At 34.7% G+C, this 18,464-nt stretch overlaps 2 protein-coding genes across 30 annotated transcripts in view; one reads left to right on the top strand and one right to left on the bottom strand.

The window, feature by feature from the left end:
* cep170aa (centrosomal protein 170Aa) overlaps positions 1 to 6,245 on the top strand; it is a 91,162-nt gene extending 84,917 nt beyond the window's left edge. For all 24 annotated transcript variants that reach the window (XM_073920733.1, XM_073920731.1, XM_073920729.1 and 21 more), the window contains 3 exons: positions 348 to 441; positions 520 to 571; positions 3,745 to 6,245. In XM_073920733.1, coding sequence (XP_073776834.1) covers positions 348 to 441; positions 520 to 571; positions 3,745 to 3,998 — 400 coding nt within the window. In that variant the 3' untranslated portion in view covers positions 3,999 to 6,245. The remainder of the gene's footprint in view (positions 1 to 347; positions 442 to 519; positions 572 to 3,744) is intronic.
* dync2li1 (dynein, cytoplasmic 2, light intermediate chain 1) overlaps positions 1 to 17,413 on the bottom strand; it is a 37,140-nt gene extending 19,727 nt beyond the window's left edge. For 5 of the 6 annotated variants that reach the window (XR_012388509.1, XR_012388507.1, XR_012388506.1 and 2 more), the window contains exons 1-13: positions 17,258 to 17,413; positions 16,977 to 17,112; positions 16,391 to 16,425; positions 16,201 to 16,270; positions 15,564 to 15,652; positions 14,178 to 14,358; positions 14,029 to 14,097; positions 12,003 to 12,080; positions 11,785 to 11,864; positions 11,585 to 11,655; positions 9,431 to 9,528; positions 9,261 to 9,353; positions 6,498 to 6,589 (exon numbers count right to left, since the gene is read on the bottom strand). Coding sequence is in view for 1 of the 6 variants with exons in the window: in NM_200480.1 (NP_956774.1) it covers positions 6,527 to 6,589; positions 9,261 to 9,353; positions 9,431 to 9,528; positions 11,585 to 11,655; positions 11,785 to 11,864; positions 12,003 to 12,080; positions 14,029 to 14,097; positions 14,178 to 14,358; positions 15,564 to 15,652; positions 16,201 to 16,270; positions 16,391 to 16,425; positions 16,977 to 17,112; positions 17,258 to 17,271 (1,077 nt within the window). In the remaining 5 variants the exon portion in view is untranslated. 6 annotated transcript variants of the gene reach the window in all.
* Between the last annotated feature and the right edge of the window lie 1,051 nt (positions 17,414 to 18,464).

Raw genomic sequence — 18,464 nt, 5'->3', positions numbered from 1 at the left:
CGTCCCACCCTATCTTTATGTTTCATTTGAGATTACATCAAACATTAATTAAAAATGCACGTTTCAAAGCACTTCACCTTTAACTTCTGAGTGGGCCTCAGAATATCTATACTATTTTATAATCATATTTATAATATTTTCTGTTCGATTACTTTGGTTTGTATTGCAAAATTATCATTACAGTTCACAAAACATTGTTTTTAAACAATTTGTTTGTTCATAATATTAAAAATTTACATGAACTGCTAAACTACAGAGAAGTTCAAAATAATGTAAAATACATATAGAAATGTGATCTTATCTGTGTGTTTTTGTAACATGTAGTTTCTAATTCATCTTTTTAAAAGGATATTGTTCAAAGACAAGGACAGGAACTTGGATGATATTGAGAGTAAACTCTGTTTGGATAATGAGGTTCCCCTTCCCAAAACTTCAAACAAGGTGAGTTCATTAATGATGAATGCCTTATTGTGAATATTTTTGACTTGTACATTTTCCTAATTACTCTGTACCATTTAGGAAATTTCATCGATACTAACAGAGCTGAAGCGAGTAGAAAAACAACTTCAAGGTAAGAATACCTACAACCTTTTATATCTGCATTAAATGTAACAGCAGCACAGTTTAACTCGATATAGCCCACAAAGTGCAGTAACCACACAAACTCTATACCCATTTAAGGTTTTTCATATCAGACAGTCAGATATGCTGTGGGAAGATTAGTGGTTTAGTTTCGGAAACAGGACAATATTCAACCAGGAGACTTTTTTTATTTGGTCTTGACTCAATTTTAACCCCGGTATCCTAGCCAAATTTGCCCACTGGCCGTTGTCCATCATGGCCTCCTAAACATTCCCCATATCATAATTGGCTTCATCACTCTGTCTCCTCTCCACCTATTAGCTGGTGTGTGGTGTGTGGTCTGGCGCAATATGGCTGCCGTTGTGTCATCCAGGTGGATGCTGCACTCTGGTGGTGGATGAGGACAGTGGTCCTTCATAAAATGCAAGTCATTAGCTACCAGGATTTTGAGTCTCAAAAAATATGAATACACCCCACATAAAAATACTGGCTCTTGATTACTTTTCACCAAACTAACATTATAGCTAATTATAGCAATGAAAATAATGGCCAAAACCAATGTTGTCAGAGGTGTCGTCAGGTGTCGTTCATGTTTGGAAGGCTGATTCACATCCACATTCTTCTGCTGGGTTCATACCATACCAAATGCACATTTAAGTATTTGTATTTGTAAATTACATACTTTTGGGCGACGTAGGGGTGCAGTAGGTAGTGCTGTCACCTCACAGCAAGAAGGTTGCTGGTTCGAGCCTCGGCTCAGTTGGCGTTTCTGTGTGGAGTTTGCATGTTCTCCCTGCGTTTGCGTGGGTTTACTCCGGGTGCTACGGTTCCCCCCACAGTCCAAAGACATGTGGTACAGGTGAATTGAATAGTCTAAATTGTAAATAGTGTATGAGTGCGGGTGTGAATGAGTGTGTGTGGATGTTTCCCAGAGATGGGTTGCAGCTGGAAGGGCATCCGCTGCGTAAAAAAACGTGCTGGATAAGTTGGCGGTCATTCCGCTGTGGCGACCCCAGATTAATAAAGGGATTAAGCCGACAAGAAAATGAATGAATAAATGAATGAATTACATACTTTTGAGATGAAAAACATCTTGTGAGTAAACCAGAGCAAGTGCCATGATGCAAGTGTTTGTCACATTTGATGTGAACCCATTAGGGCTGCAGAAGTCTAGTCTCTAGTCCAAAAATATCAAAATGAAAGCTAAATTATTTTACTTCACCCATTAGCAGATTGTTTTGCTTGTTTTAAATGATAATTCATTTTGACCTATTACTTCTGAAAGTAAAACTAAATATTTTTACTTGATTTAAAAATGTATGTATTTGGAAATAATAATAAAGAAGTTTTGGACTAGAAACGAGACAAAAACTCCAAGTAAGAAAAGCATTTTTTTGCATTGTGATTTTTCAATTTCTGTACCTGAATACTATCAAAGACTAAGAATACACAAGATGTGTCACTCGTTTAGTCTTGAATGTTGAAAAGTGTAACGGTCAATACAGCGAATAAAGCCCCATCTACTAGTACAGAAACCAATCATCGATTTCTATCTGGCGAATAAAGCCTGCCTTCTAGTACAGTAGCCAATCATCGTTTCCTATAGATTGACGATACTCCAAGGTAGGGGCTCGAACCAGACGTGAGTTTCTGTAGATTTTGTGTGTTGTGGACGTTTAGAAATAAAACTGAAGATATTGTTGTTTAATTTTATTGGTGATTCCTAATATGAAATTAAATAAGCTTGGCAAGTAGTTTTGGAGAATTTGATGTTTCCCCATTCAGACAGAATGCCCAAACATACTGCCCAAGAGATGTTTCAAAGATGGCCGCAGAGTGAAATGACTTGCCCTAAAGGGACTTTGATTTAGGGCGTACTCACACTATGTACAGTTACCTTGAACCGGGCCAAAGCACGCTTGTCACCCTCCCGTCTCCCCCGACGGCCCGCACTCCCATTACATTCGGGCCTGGGCACGCTTACATCATCGATTATGCACTGTTCAGTAAGCGATTTCGCGCAGCACAGTGGAGATTTCTTTAGCTATATCGTTTATAAAATATTTCGCCAAACAGATCATCCACTTTTGAAGCTCATAAACAATCATAAAGTCCTTGTGCTGCAGGAGTTAAGAGATTTGCTGAAGGTGCGCAGCTGTCATGCAGTGAGGAGTTTGCATCTTGAATAAACTACGATAGTTTACGTTTACTGAACAGCAAGAATGATTCATTAATCTATATGAAACGGTCCTTTAAAAGTCACGTCTCGCTTTTAGTTTCGGGCTTAGGCGTGTTTTGCACTCACACACAAGCGTACTGCGCCAAAGCCCAAGTGAACCGCGCTCACCTTTTCCAACCGGGCCAGGGCCGGCCAAGTGAACCGTGCCTGAGCCCGATTCAGAGCACTCATACTTCTCAAACGATCAGGGAAACTTGCCTGGGCACGGTTCGGATAGCATAGTGCGAGTAGGCACTTAGACTCTTCAGGAAAACTTTAAATGGAACAATTGAAAAGATCCGGTAAAACTGTATTCGTAGGACAATATATTTAGCAGAAAAAGTAAAAATCGCAATATCAGATTTTTCCAATATCATACAGCCTTACAACCCATCATTATAGTATTGCTATGTCCACCTATTAGTATGAGTTAAACAATAAAGAATATCGGGAACCATTCATTCCTTTTTTTCGGCTTAGTCCATTTATTAATCTGGGGTCGCCACAGTGGAATTAACCAACAACTTTTCCAGCATGTTTTACGCAGCGGATGTCTTTCCAGCTGCAACCCATCACTGGGAAACATCCATACACACTCATTAACACACATACACTACGGTCAATTTTAGCTTACCAGATTTCAGTTTTGGACTTGTGGGGTAAACCGGAGCACCCGGAGGAAACCCACGCAAACACGAGGAGAACATGCAAACTCCAGACAGAAATGCCAACTGACCCAGCTGAGGCTCGAACCAGTGACCTACAGCGCTACCCACTTTGCCACCGCGTCACCTATAGTGAATCATTTGAATGAAATAATGCTCCTTTAGTAATACAATGACATGTTGTCAGTTAATGCACTTTTGTGACCACGCCTAAATACATTGTCAAGATGTGTGTCAGGTACCTAATAAATTATCTAATGTATTTCTTCATTCCTGCAGTTATAAATGTCATGGTGGACCCTGATGGAACCCTTGACGCTCTAACCAGCCTTGGCTTGACCAGTCCAACTGCCCCCAAACCTAGAATCAGCCCTGGATCTCAGAGCGGATGGGCACCTCTGCCCAGTAACGGAACCCCACAACCACCACCACCAACAACCATAACCAACCCTAGCCCAGAAAAACCCAGTGTAGGACTCAACTTCAGCCGCACACACCCCACCGGAGAGGAGAGTGCCATTGCTAGCAAATAAAAAAAAAAAACTTTTAGTAAACCGGACTAATAGAACTACATACTGTAACTTTTATGTGTATGTATAATGTGTCACGTGCCCTTCTGCAGGACTCTGTATGAGGTCTGTCTGTAGTTGTACTCTGTTAGTGTAACTTTTAGAATCACACACGTGAATCTGGACTGACTGCTCAGCGAAACACACACAAACAGCTGCATGTGACAGGACGCAAATGGCCAACCAAGCCGATTGAACTGCCAAACGAATCCCTCATGAACGGACTAAAACAACTCTCCAGTGCCTGTCTGCTCTCCTCTGAGCTTCGATAACACGGTTTACCAAACTGAATACAGAAAACTATGCGCAACTGTATTTTGAAATTTGTATTTAGATAACTGTCATTTTTGCGGGGAAAATGTTTCCGATTTTGTGCATTCAAGCTATTCTAAATTAGCTTAATTACGTTCTTGGAATTTGTTTTATTTTTTTGGAATGTAAAGAGGAATTTGTATCATTGGATATTTGAATATGCATTGAACTTCTCTTTGCATCATTTTATAGTTTTCAGTTATAAGAACATAAAGAGGGAACTTGCAGACTAATGCATGGCATGCACTAATGAACTGGGAAAACTGCACCCTTGCTAATTGTTGTTTTTCGCCGTTACGCTCCATCGATCAGCACTGTTGACAACTGAATCAGCCTTAAAGACTCGTTCATACCAAAAACGATGACTGTAATAGCATAATTTATGATAAGATCCTGGAAGAAAAAAAAAGCAGTTTTGTCGTTTGCTGATTTAAATACACAAGGTCTTCAAAGCTGGATGGATTTTTATACTGCAAGTAATCAGCTATTATTATTATAGCTGTTTGTTGTGTCATGTTTTTATCGTAACAATTTTGGTGTGGATGGACCACCAAAAACTATAAAGCTCTAAAGATAACTACATTTAGTTTCTAATTAAATAATTTGTTTAATTTCTGTCCAGTTCGATGATTCTGTTGCATTTAAGCGCAGTTTTTTCTTTTTCCGAGCCTGTATTCTGCCACCCAACAATGCAAACAGATGTAATTTTATACTGCGCACTTTGTGCTGTTTTTGTATTTTCTGCCTTCGTTTTTGCATTTGTTTTGCCTCCAGAAAACTCCATGACATAATTATGACATCAGCACTAAAAGTGCTTATTGTGCATGGTGTGAACAGACCACAAACTACTATAGCTATATTGCTAAGGGTATTAGCATTCACATCAATGCACAATAACATAAGGGTGTGCCATAAATGCTCAAGCTCTCTAACACAGATTTGATTCTGAATTGCAGTGAATGATTTTCATTCATCAGCTGTTTTTGTTTTGTATTTTTAATTATCATTCCAACAGAATCATTCCTCACATTACAGCTGCAGTGTGGACTTTACATGTATAGCCACTGATAAAACTATATCTTCATTATTATAGTTATCTTTTTTGGTGTGAACGGGCCTTGAGTACTATATGTGTACACTAGCATTCTGCATTGACGGACGTCTGTGTCTACATGACAACTTTTAGCCTTCTTTTCATGTAACTGTTACAGCTCTATGTGTGTGTTTACTGTTGACCTGTTTCTTTCCTTCTGCTGCTTGTCTCTATTTTAAGGAGGATGTTGGCGTAAACCTAAACCACTTACCGGGCCTTTTTGTAGGAAGAGCATTTCTAGCGTAACTGTAGACTTTAGACGATAGTGCAGATAGGTACCTGACAGAATAGTGGGCTTTTCTCTGTTTTATACATGTATAATGTCACTAAGTGCCCAGTATTCTCTGCTTATTTTTATTTTTTATTGTCAGTCTTTGAGGATGGAAAGACTGGATTCTTTGTGCTTTTTTTATTTTTTATTTTGCACATCAAAGGCATAATGTGACATGAATGGATAATTCAGGGCACCAAAAAGGACTTCGGCACCACTACATCCCACTGTGCTCACTCCAAGATGCCTTTACAGTGGGACGACCCTCTAAATAAAACAACCTGTGTGACAGTCTGCCACTTGAGGAGATGGTGGATGGCAGATAAAGTGCTTGGTACATTGATTTTTCCCTTTTTTATCATATCAGTGTTTGTATTTTGCTTTGTTTTTTTAAATTGTTTTAAATGTATGGTTAATTTATTTTTGTTTAGTTCAGTTCTTTTAATTATCATGGCACTTTTTCCTTTTTGTTTTTTACTAAATTTTGCATATTCTCAATAAAGGGGGAGCAGCATAATAAACAACAGTTTTTGTTTACTTTTAAAGTGTTGCGTCGTATTGTGTCTGGTTAAAATTGGTTAGGGAAAATCTAAAAATGAATGTGTTGAGATAGATTGCAGTTTAATTTTGAACTGTGGACAGTTGAATTACAAAAGGTTAAGATGAATTCCTATTATCACACACATTTTATACAATTGTTACAATATAAATATATATATATACATAACCTTATGGTACAAAATAGAAGCCTTACTTTAAAGTCAATATTGTAAAGTACAGCACAAACTTGGTGTTTGAAGATTTTTTAAGTGGAATCTATGGATCCAGAGCCAAACTTTTCCAGGATTTTGCTTGTTCTCTCTTGTATTGGTCCAGCTCCTGAAAAAAGAGAGTGGAATATGCTGCTTACTGAAATATAGGAGGGCCTTTCTAACATATGAAACATATTTGTGTGACTACTATGTCAGAATCAGTCAGAATTGCTGAATTAAATGCATTCAATATGATCAGCTGTTATATATACAGAAGTATACTAAAGCAGAAACCATTACAAATATCTTTAAATTGATTACATCTGACAAGTAAACAGTAAAATACAAATAATTAAGGTCCCATAAGTGCTTTGAAATATGCATTTTAATTTGATGTTTGAAATAATCTCATCTGAAAACTCGATGAGAGGGTGGCGCTGCTTCTCTTTTTTTAAAAGTGGTGTTTTGTTTTATCAAGCGTCTTGAAAGAGGCAGGACATGTCAGATACTAGAGAGCATTTGATTGATTATGATGTGATGAAAAACTACTATAGGTTGACTTGAATAAAAGCGTTGATCCAGTCAGGGAGAAGTGGGGGAAACTACAAGCTTGACATGTTTATATCAGTTTTATATCATAAATGCAAAAATAGTCACTGTTTGTGAGCACACTATATTTTAGATATCTTAAAAACAAACAATAGTAATACTAACATCTATTTTAATTTTATGGGACCAATAAAAAATAGGGCTGTGCAATAATTATTTTATATGATATCTTAGTTATTGTTTTAACTGTATGAGTTGGCATAATAAAATATACTTTAACCACTTTGTAAAAAACAATCAAAAATATATTATGAGTTCAAAATCATTCAACATGTGATAGTTATTGCTCTACAATCTGCAAAAGTTTAATTATTATTATATTAAAAAGTTCCAAAATTATAATTTTTTTACCCAAATGTTCATATTTTACAATATGCTAAAATGTCCAAATATAAAACGTCCTAGAACTTCAAAATGAAAATTTTAATTGTCACAATAAAAGCTATATTTCATATAATTCAAAATACAATAGAAGTTCTAACACTTCTAAAACTGAAATTTTAGAAAAATTCTACACTAGTTCAAGCCTCGGCTGGGTCAGTTGGCATTTCTGTGTGGAGTTTGCATGTTCTCCCCGTGTTTGCATGGGTTTCCTCCGGGTGCTCCGGTTTCCCCCACAGTACAAAGACATGAGCTATAGGTGAATTGAATAAGCTAAATTGGCTGTAGTGCATGAGTGTGAATGCAGGAGTGTATGGGTGTTTCCCAGTGTTGGGTTGCGGCTGGAAGGGCATTCACTGCATAAAACATATTCTGGATAAGTAGGTGGTTCATTCCGCTTTGGCGACCTCAGATTAATAAAGGGACTAAGCCAAAAAGAAAATGAATGAATGAATGAATATAATTATATTTATTTATCTTTTTTTTTAATCTAGTGAAAAACACTTGATCTTTAATTCCAATAGGTTTGGCATACTTACTAACTGTACACATGCTATAAACTTCAGATGAAGCATGTTTATGATGATAAAAACTAGGAAATGCAAATTATAATTATTTATTTTATTAGAAATTATATATGATTATATCTTTCATCATTTTATTCAAAAATCTAGAGAAAAACACAATCTCAATCTTTAATTTCAATAGATTTGGCATACTTACTAACTATACACATGCTATAAACTTCAAATGAAGCATGTTTATGATGATAAAAACTAGGAAATGCTTATTATAATTATTTATTTTATTAGAAATTATATATAATTATATCTTTCATCATTTTATTCAAAAATCTAGAGAAAAACACGATCTCAATCTTTAATTTCAATAGATTTAGCATACTTACTAACTATACACATACTATAAACTTCAGATGAAGCATGTTTATGATGATAAAAACTAGGAAATGCTTATTATAATTATTTATTTTATTAGAAATGATATATAATTACATCTTTCATCATTTTATTCAAAAATCTAGAGAAAAACACGATCTCAATCTTTAATTTCAATAGATTTGGCATACTTACTAACTATACACATGCTATAAACTTCAAATGAAGCATGTTTATGATGATAAAAACTAGGAAATGCTTATTATAATTATTTATTTTATTAGAAATGATATATAATTATATCTTTCATCATTTTATTCAAAAATCTAGAGAAAAACACAATCTCAATCTTAAATTTCAATAGATTTGGCATACTTACTAACTATACACATGCTATAAACTTCAGATGAAGCATGTTTATGATGATAAAAACTAGGAAATGCTTATTATAATTATTTATTTTATTAGAAATGATATATAATTATATCTTTCATCATTTTATTCAAAAATCTAGAGAAAAACACAATCTCAATCTTAAATTTCAATAGATTTGGCATACTTACTAACTACAGTATACACATGCTATAAACTTCAGATGAAGCATGTTTATGATGATAAAAACTAGGAAATGCTGATTAAAATTATTTTGTTTTATAAATATACTGATTGATAATTGCAATTAAAGAAGTATGAGTGGAAAATCGGTGTGGGTGAGAGGTAACTAAAGGGCACTGGCTGTGAGATCAGGGTAACTTGCAGTCACATACAGTAAAGCAGGACATGTATCAGTCTGGAGGATCAGTAAAGTATATGACTCTGAGTCAGCTGTAATGAAGGGTAATATAAACACTTATGACAAGAGGTTACTAGAAGTCAAATAATGTGAAGACAGACTGTAAATGTGTCTCGTACCTGGTCTTTCTGTGCTCTGATAGAGTCTATAAGCGGCTCGCTGAACTGAGGGTCTTTGACAGGGTCTTTCAGCTCTTTACGCTCCCTTGTGCTCTGAAAAAATAAATAGGAGGGTCAGATGAACATTTATTATAAGGTTGTCTGTGTTTTGTTTACATATCAAGAAGTACCTCATGTGGGAAAACTTTTTCAAAAACCTTCTTCCAGAGGTCAAAGGGGTTTTTGGCATGTAGAGTCCCGATATCAACCTCAGTGGCAACAGGAGGACCTGGAGGATCAACCAATGAAATATTTACAGCATGAGATTGTGATTATGGATGTGAATTAAGCTACTGTAGGTTTAATGCACTTGCAGTATAGGAGTTTTATTGATTATATTCTTATATTGATTATTAGATTTTAAAAATGTTATTAAAGATTTGAATTCACCATTTTAATGTGAAAAAGGTAGTGTAAAATTATAAAATTGGGTAATACTACAGTAAATGCAGAACATGAATCATTTATTAAGCATTAGCAAATAGTTAATTCATCATTTGTTAAGAATTTAACTCTTAATAATTAATAGACGTTAATCAGCAGTTTATAAATACTGCTAAAAATGCTGTACTCTTGACTATAAACATTTAATGTGCTTCACTATTTTATTTTCAAACTTTAATGAAACATTTTTCAAAACAAAACAACAATATCCAAATTTTTTCCTTTAATCATTTTCCTTCGACTATTAGTTTCTTTATTCATCAGGGCTCGCCACAGCGGAATGAACCGCCAACTTATCCTGCATACATTTTACACAGCAGATGCACTTCCAGCTGAAACCCAGTACTGGGAAACATCCATACACTATCCTAATTTAACAATATACAGATATGATAAAATGGTGAAAACAAAGAAATAAGCTATAAATGTAAATTTGAATAGTTTATTAATCATGTACTGTACTTACCCATTCTGAATGACAAAAACACCAACTACTCTTTAATAACAGGTTTGTAAATAATAGAATAATTAATTTTGTAATGAAAATTATTCATTAAAAAGTAGGAAAATACAGTTCTTGTGTAACAATTCTGTATACAATACAAGTGCATTATATACAGCTGAAGCCAGAATTATTGACCCCCCATTTGAGTTTATTTTTCTTTTTTTAAATATTTCCCAAATGATGTTTAACAGAGAAAGGACATTTTCACAGTATGTCTGATAATATTTTTCCTTCTGCAGAAAGTGTTAATTGTTTTATTTTGGCTAGAATAAAAGCAGTTTTTAATTTTTCGAAAACCATTTTAAGGACAAAATTATTAGCCCCTTTAAGCTATTTTTTTCCCGAGTCTACTGAACAAACTATTGTTATACAATAACATGCCTAATTACCCTATCCTGTCTAGTTAACCTAATTAAGCCTTTAAATGTCACTTTAAATGTTAAGTGTTTTGAAAAATATCCAGTAAAATATTATTTACTGTCATCATGGCAAAGATAAAATAAATAAGTTATTACAAATAAGTTAAAACTAATATGTTTAGAAATGTGTTGAAAAACATCTTCTCTCCGTTAAACAGAAATTGGGAAAAAAAATAAACAGGGGGGCTAATAATTCTGACTTCAACTGTATGTGGTTTTAAGTCAACAATCCAGCATTTGTAGCTGTATTTATAAACTGTTTACTAATGAATATGATTGTAGAGTTGATGTTTAACAAATGGTAAACTAATTATTTGCCAATACACAATAAATGATACATAGTGTGCAGTTATTAGAAAGTGTAACCCAAAATGGCTTAATATAATTAATTGTAGCATATAGTGTCAGTATAGTTTAAGAGTTTGGCATCAGCACATTTTTAAAGAAATTCTGTAAAAATTCTTTCTTATATTCAGCAAGGATGCACTGATTAATTGAGTGTAAAAACACTTGTTGATGTTAAATATATAATTAAACAATCTTTTTAATATTTTATTCATCAAACAATTTAAATGAATTAAATTTAAATTAATCAATTAAAATTAAATCAAATCAACACAACATTTATCAAAATAAACTTTAATATTATCATAATATCTGAAGAATCATGTGACACTCAAGACTGGAGTAAAATGCAGCTCTTGCTGACCCAGGAAAAAATTACATTTTAAGATATTTGTAACCAGCTGTTATAAACTGTAATACTATTTCTCAAACATACCGTTATTATACATTTTTTTAATATAAATGTATTCTTGTTGAGCATTCAAAATCTTATCGATCCACAACTTGAATATCAAACTGTTTTGAAAAGCATAAAAGTTAGTTTGTCTTTAACAAAAACATACGTATCTTACCGATTTGACTTAGAGAGTCTGATCCTGCTGGAATAGCCAGAGGTTTACTGGGGTCTGTAGAGATTGATTTTCTAACAGAATAGAAGAGAAGGCCTTTTACTGTCTTTGTAAGATTAGAAGATTAACTGAAATTGAATGAAACTAATTAATATAAAATAAATAATAACAAAACCTCACAAATTAAGTATATTTAGACTTACGGTCTTTCAGTCCCAAATGCCAGCTGATTAATAAAACTCCTGCTTTTAGACATTGTGGTTTCTGACTTGCTGCTGGTAAACTTTGAAGAGACAGAAAGCATCTATAAAAAAACTGATCACCTGTTTTTTTTTCTGAAAAGAAATCTGAAAATTATAATCCGTGATCACTGTTTTAAAAAAAAAAATGTATACAATTCTTAGTATAAGTTTAGTCTTACGATTAGTGATGCTCCATAGAAGTGGGCTAAGAAGCGTAGAGTCCTACAAATCACCTTCCTCTTCTCTGAATCAAAGTCCTAGATAGAAACAGTTACCATAAACAAGACTGATGCATATATTATGTTACTATTTTTTGATTTGGTTGGTTTATTCAATTCTGTCTTTTGAATAAAAGACAAAAATAAATCAGTTACTCTTACAAAACAACATTCATTCATTTTCTTGTCGGCTTAGTCCCTTTATTAATCTGGGGTCGCCACAGCGGAATGAACCGCCAACTTATCCAGCAAGTTTTCACGCAGCGGATGCCCTTCCAACCGCAACCCATCTCTGGGAAACATACACACATACACACACTCATACACTATGGACAATTTAACCTACCCAATTCACCTGTACCGCATGTCTTTGGACTGTGGGGGAAACCGGAGCACCCGGAGGAAACCCACGCGAACGCAGGGAGAACATGCAAACTCCACACAGAAACGCTAACTGAGCCAAGGATCGAACCCGCGACCCAGCGACCTTCTTGCTGAGGTGAATGTGCTATCCACTGCGCCACTCGCCTCACAAAACAACAGACCTGGAATAAACTTTTTGACTTATTCATCTCTTTGATCTATTTACATTTTATTCACCCAGGAATAAATGGACAGGTGAATGAAGAGTTTTCTCTTCTCCTTTTGTGTTTTAAAGCTGAACAAAAGTCTTGAAGTGATAGTTCAGCTAAAAATGTAAATTCTGTCACCATTTACTCATCTTCCACATGAACTAATCCTGCTTGAGTTTCTTTCTTCTGTTGAACACAAAGATTGATATACTGAATAATGATGGGAATAAAAACAGGAATTGACCAACCTCAGAACCTTCTGTTAATCATTGTTTAACAGAAGAAATGTTTAAAATCATTTGATTGTGAGTGAATTGGTTGAAAAATGCTTTGTTTTGGGTTATCTCTTGATTTGGAACAAAAGAGGATGAGTAAATGTGAAAGAAATTCATTTGCTTTTGTTTTTTAATTTTCATAATATTCTCACTTACTCAGTATCCATACTTTCACAAATATAACTTAGTTTGAGTACTATTTACACCCCTGGTTTAACTCATATTTACGAACGCAAGAGAACATTTTCAAATAAAAATTGCCCATATAAACATAGACACAGCTTTAGTAGATACTGTGCAGTAAGCGTGATTAATTACAAATAAGATTAAGAAATAATATGGGTTTTTGTCTCTTAAAACTATAAACACATTAGTTAAGTTAAAAAAAAAAACAATTTTGATGAACAATATTTAATATTAAACAGTATTTAAAAACTATTACAACTTACATGTATATGCAGATGTATATGCAGACAAGGAAATATTTATAATTTAGCATAAAAAATTTAAGAAATCTTTGTTTTCATGGTTACTGAATGTTGCACAATAATGTTGCTGCACCCCCCTCGTTGCTTCAGCTTATACATTAGGGGTCACCAATCTTTATGAAACTGAGAGCTACTTCTTGGGTACCGATTAATGTGGAGGGCTACCAGTTTGATAAACACTTCTCAAATAACAAATTTGCTCAATTTACTTTTAATTATACTTTATGTTTTTGGTAATAAATAATGATATTCATCCATGCGAAGACACTGATCATGTTAATGATTCTCACAAAAGTTATCAACAATGATTTAACAGGGTAGGAAATACCCTGCATTTAATGTATCAATGTGCAACACTTTATTTTTAAATATCTCTGCAAATATTTACATTTTTAAATGATTACTTCTGTATTAGATGAAGCTTACTGGTAAGTGGCGCTATGGTGAGCTATTTTTAGAACAGGCCCGTGGGCAACACATGTGATCCTCGCGGGCTACCTGGTGCCCACAGGCATCATGTTGGTGACCCCTGTTCTACACTGTAACAATGTAGCAGGCATGTAGGCTCTGACATTGCCTGTTTAAAAATGGAGCATAGCACAGACATCACCACACTGTACATACTACTATGAACATGTCAGTGAAGTTTTACCTGAAAAATGTCAAACTTGCTCCCAACTATGAGCAGAGGAACAGGGAAAGGGCTGATGAGCTCTCGGTCCTGTTGAAGAGAGATTGTTTCAGGTAATTCTCTGCAACACAAACACACTTGATTTAAAGAAATGGTGTAATCCTCTGTACCGGATAGTCCTTGTGGAGGACTCGTGGGACTCGTTGTTTGCCAGATCTGGATTCTCCTGTCTTCTGCAGCGCGGCACACACTTTTTCCACCTGATTTCGAGCTGATCCTAGCAGACTTTCCATGGTCTCCCAGAGCGCATTGGGTTTAGACAGATCCAAAACAAGCACAACTGACAAAAAACTGCAGAAATAATTGTAGTGTAAAAATGTTTGCTTCTATAGGTCAAATGTATTTCACTTGAAGGGAAATAGAATAGGAAAAAGGAAGGAAATAGGAAAAAGTAAATCATTTTAAAAGCCCTCTAGAGCAGGGGTTCCCAAACTTTTCAGTTCGCGACCCCTAAAAAACACATTGACAGTGAATCGCGACCCCCAAATTCCTCTGAGGTGGTTATAAATATACAAACGCTGTGCACACAACTTTAAGCCTATATAAACACAAGAATATTGACAACACAAAAAATGCAACAGTCTAACAACCATATCATTTTTATAGTTATTTATTTTTGTTTAATTTAATATTTATTAACCTCAGACAATGAGACTGGTGGACACAATGTATTCAGCACAAGTCTATTGTTGGTTTAATTTTGGAGACCACCAATCAGAGATCATTCTCAATTTTCAGTTGTGGCCTGTATTTATTTTTAATGTATTTGATTGACATACTGGTGTCAGAAAGTTTAATCTGGTGCTATAAAATCATGCTATGTGTGTTGTTAATCTAATGTAAACACACCAATCCTATCAAAATCCTATGAAAAATAATATTTTATGGGCTGATGGCTTTTCATTTGCATGTTGTTGCTTTTTACTTTTAAAAACTACTATTTTTATTTTCTGTGGGTTATGGTTAAAATATGATCATTCTAATAGTTTAATAAAATTTATTTGACTTTTTTAAATTACTAAGTGAGCCCCTGTCAACCCCCACATTGGAAACCATTACCCTAGAATTAAATATACTATCATTCTGGCGTAATAATCAAGGAACTTTGCTGCCTTACCACAGCAATGAAATTACACTGCACCTAAAATAGTCCCAGGTTCGGTAATTAGGAAATAGCACTGCATAATAGTATTGTGCCCGCTGCAGCCATGGTACAGCAGCAAAGTTAATTTATTATAACACATATATAATATATTTAATATATATATATATATATATATAATATAATATATTTAATTGTTTGAGTGAGATGCTAATGGTCTAATCCAATTCAATGATTTATGCTAAGCTAAGCTAAGCTAAGCGAAGCTAAAAGTGCTCCCACCAGACCTAAAAATTGGCTGAATTAATTCTAAAGGGTAAAACTCGATTGTTTATCAATTTAAAATGAGCCTATTTCCAAAATAAGTGTTGTGTTCAGTGTCTGTAAATCTAACCTGACATTGTCAGCCGTGATGGGAATCTGAACAAGATCTGATAATGAGATTCCTCCTCCCAATTCCCATAGATGAGCAATATCTTTAGGCTGCAGAAAAGGAGAAAATAAGATTTATTTTAATAGACATTTAAACAAAATCCAATGTTTTTTTTTAGTCATTAAATGAGAAATCAATTTTCTCTATTTCAAAGGACAATTTTAATTTTAGAAAATAAAATAAACATATAGGGTGACACGGTGACGCAGCGGATACAGCTGTCGCCTCACAGCAAGAAGGTCACTGTTTCGAGCCTTGGCTGGGTCAGTTGGGATTTCTGTGTGGAGTTTGCATGTTCTCCCCATGTTGGCGTGGGTTTTCTCCTGGTGCTCCTGTTTCCCCCACAGCCCAAACACCTGTGTTATAGGTAAATTGAATAAGCTATATTGGACGTAGGGTATGTGTGTGAATGCAAGAGTGTATGGGTGTTTCCCAGTGATGGGTTGCGGCTGGAAGGGCATCCGCTGTGTAAAACATATACTGGATAAGTTGGCGGTTCATTCCACTGTGGCGTCCCCTGATTAATAGAGGAACTATGCCGAAAAAAAAATGAATGGAGAATAAATATATAAACTGATGACAGGACTGTCACTTTTACCGTATTATGACCTCTTGCACGCCTTCCAAAAGTGTACTCCAGTGCAAGAGTAGGTTTAGCTGTCTCATCTCTAGTTTACATGGAAAAAAAACACAATTATGAGGTGACTTTAAAAGTCTTTTGGAAGTCTTTTAAAAACTACATGTCAAGTCACCTTTATTTTTGTAGCAAGATAATGGCTCACACTTACCTGTCAAGAAACCGCAGTAATATTGTTGTTTTGCCCTGAAATATAAGGTCAAATAATTTTGTTGTGATGTTTTTGACAACAGAGGATAAACTATTTTAACCTTAAAAGAGCTGAAGTATTATCTTTGATAAATACATTTCCAAGACCTCTAAATTATCAGCAGAATCAAAACTTTACTAAATCTTTAACTGTATTGTATTATTTCAGGATTGGCCTTTGATGAACTGAAAAAACTTACAGTTGAACACAAATGTTTAAGCCATCCTGTAAAATTTCACAGGAAGTTTAATCATTTTCACCTGTAGGCTTCCTTCATTATCCACACATTAGTTTTCAATAGCTTCAAATATGATCCAGAAATGCCTTTTCTAAATAGATGCTTAATTTTGATTCATCAAGTTTTTACCAAAATACGGAAACCGTTTCTAAGTTTTTTGTGTAGGCTTGTATTTTACAGTACTTTAGAAATACTCAAAAATGTATCTGTCAGTTTATAATCAGAATATGAGTTTTTAGGTGTCATTGTCAGATAATAAACAGTAACGTAAATGAGTGTTCAGAGTGATATATTATAACTTAGTCATACTCCTGCTTTACTGCCCATGAAGAAGACTGTTCTCTGCGAGGGGAAATGTGCATCTTCTTCTTCAGCCTCCTCTTCATCAGTCCTGCTCTCCCTGCTGCGAACTTCCGCCGCAGCAATATCCCATAATGTGTCCGAGCTGCGGAATAAATTCATCTGAATAAAAGCATCATCTTGTTTGCTAATAAACCGTTAACGTTAGCCCTATTATCGCTCACTCGGTAGCTTGTAAGCTAGCCTAAACGATTAAAACAGTGTGAAAAATAACCCAGCCAGTAACTTACCTTACTTTCGGCATTATTTTACCGGTTTTTAATGTTCTCTACGCCAGGCTTTATTAATTTGAAGTTTCAAAGCTATATTGCAGTTGCTTTATTGTTTTGTCAGTCGAAGAAGACGCTTGATTACGGTTGCGAGGGGTAACGTCACTGCTTGATGATGTAGGACAGCTGGTGCACTGTGGGTAATGATGTTTTTCCCCCTTTAAATTACAATCAAGAAACACTTCAACTTGAAAGATAGTATTTGTTATTATTCTTATCCTAAAAAATAAAAATGAAGAATATATATATATATATATATATATATATATATATATATATATATATATATATATATATATATATATATATATATATATATATATATATATATACCCTATATATAACTTTATATAACTTCTATAAGTAAATATTTGATGCTTTCTGTGTTTTTTTTATTTACTTTGGACTTCCCCTTTCTTTATTTAGTTTTCTTTATTCCTTTCTATTTTCCATGTGTTACTTATTGTTCTTATCCCTTTGTAATTGTATATACTTGTATTCCAGTCTCTTACTGATTTATATTGTACATTTCTTCTTTCTTAAATAAAATTTTTCACAAAAAAAGGATGTGAGGCGACGCGTTGGCGCAGTAGGTAGTGCTGTCGCCTCACAGCAAGAAGGTTGTTGGTTCAAGCCTCGGCTGGGTCAGTTGGCGTTTTTGTGTGGAGTTTGCATACTCTCCCAGAGATACTCTTCGCGTGAGTTTCCTCCGGATGCTTCTGTTTCCGCCACAGGACAAAGATGTGGTACAGGTGAATTGGGTAGGCTAAACTGTCCATAGTGTATAAGTGTGTATGGATGTTTCCCTGAGATGGGTTGCTGCTGAAAGGGCCTCCGCTGTGTAAAGCATGTGCTGGATAAGTTGGTGGTTCATTCCACTGTGGCGACCCAGGATTAATAAAGGGACTAAGCCGAAAAGAAAATAAATGAATGAAAAAAAAGATCTTTTCTCCCTTATTTATAATAACTTAATTTTAATTGATCTCTTAGTTTTAGTTGCATTAAAATAGCTCTTTTCAATTTTCAATATTCTAATTCTATTGTGAAAACAAATAGAAATAGAAAAGAAATAGAAATTAAATTTGCACTTAAATGTTTTGGTGGTTGTAGTAGTAGGACAGGGCAGCACGGCGGCCCAGTGGGTGGCACAGTCGCCTCACAGCAAGAA

Source organism: Danio rerio, chromosome 13 (genome assembly GCF_049306965.1).
Source record: "Danio rerio strain Tuebingen ecotype United States chromosome 13, GRCz12tu, whole genome shotgun sequence".
NCBI lineage: Eukaryota > Metazoa > Chordata > Actinopteri > Cypriniformes > Danionidae > Danio > Danio rerio.
The sequence above is the reverse complement of the archived record's forward strand: the minus strand, read 5'-3'. Positions and strand labels throughout refer to the sequence as shown.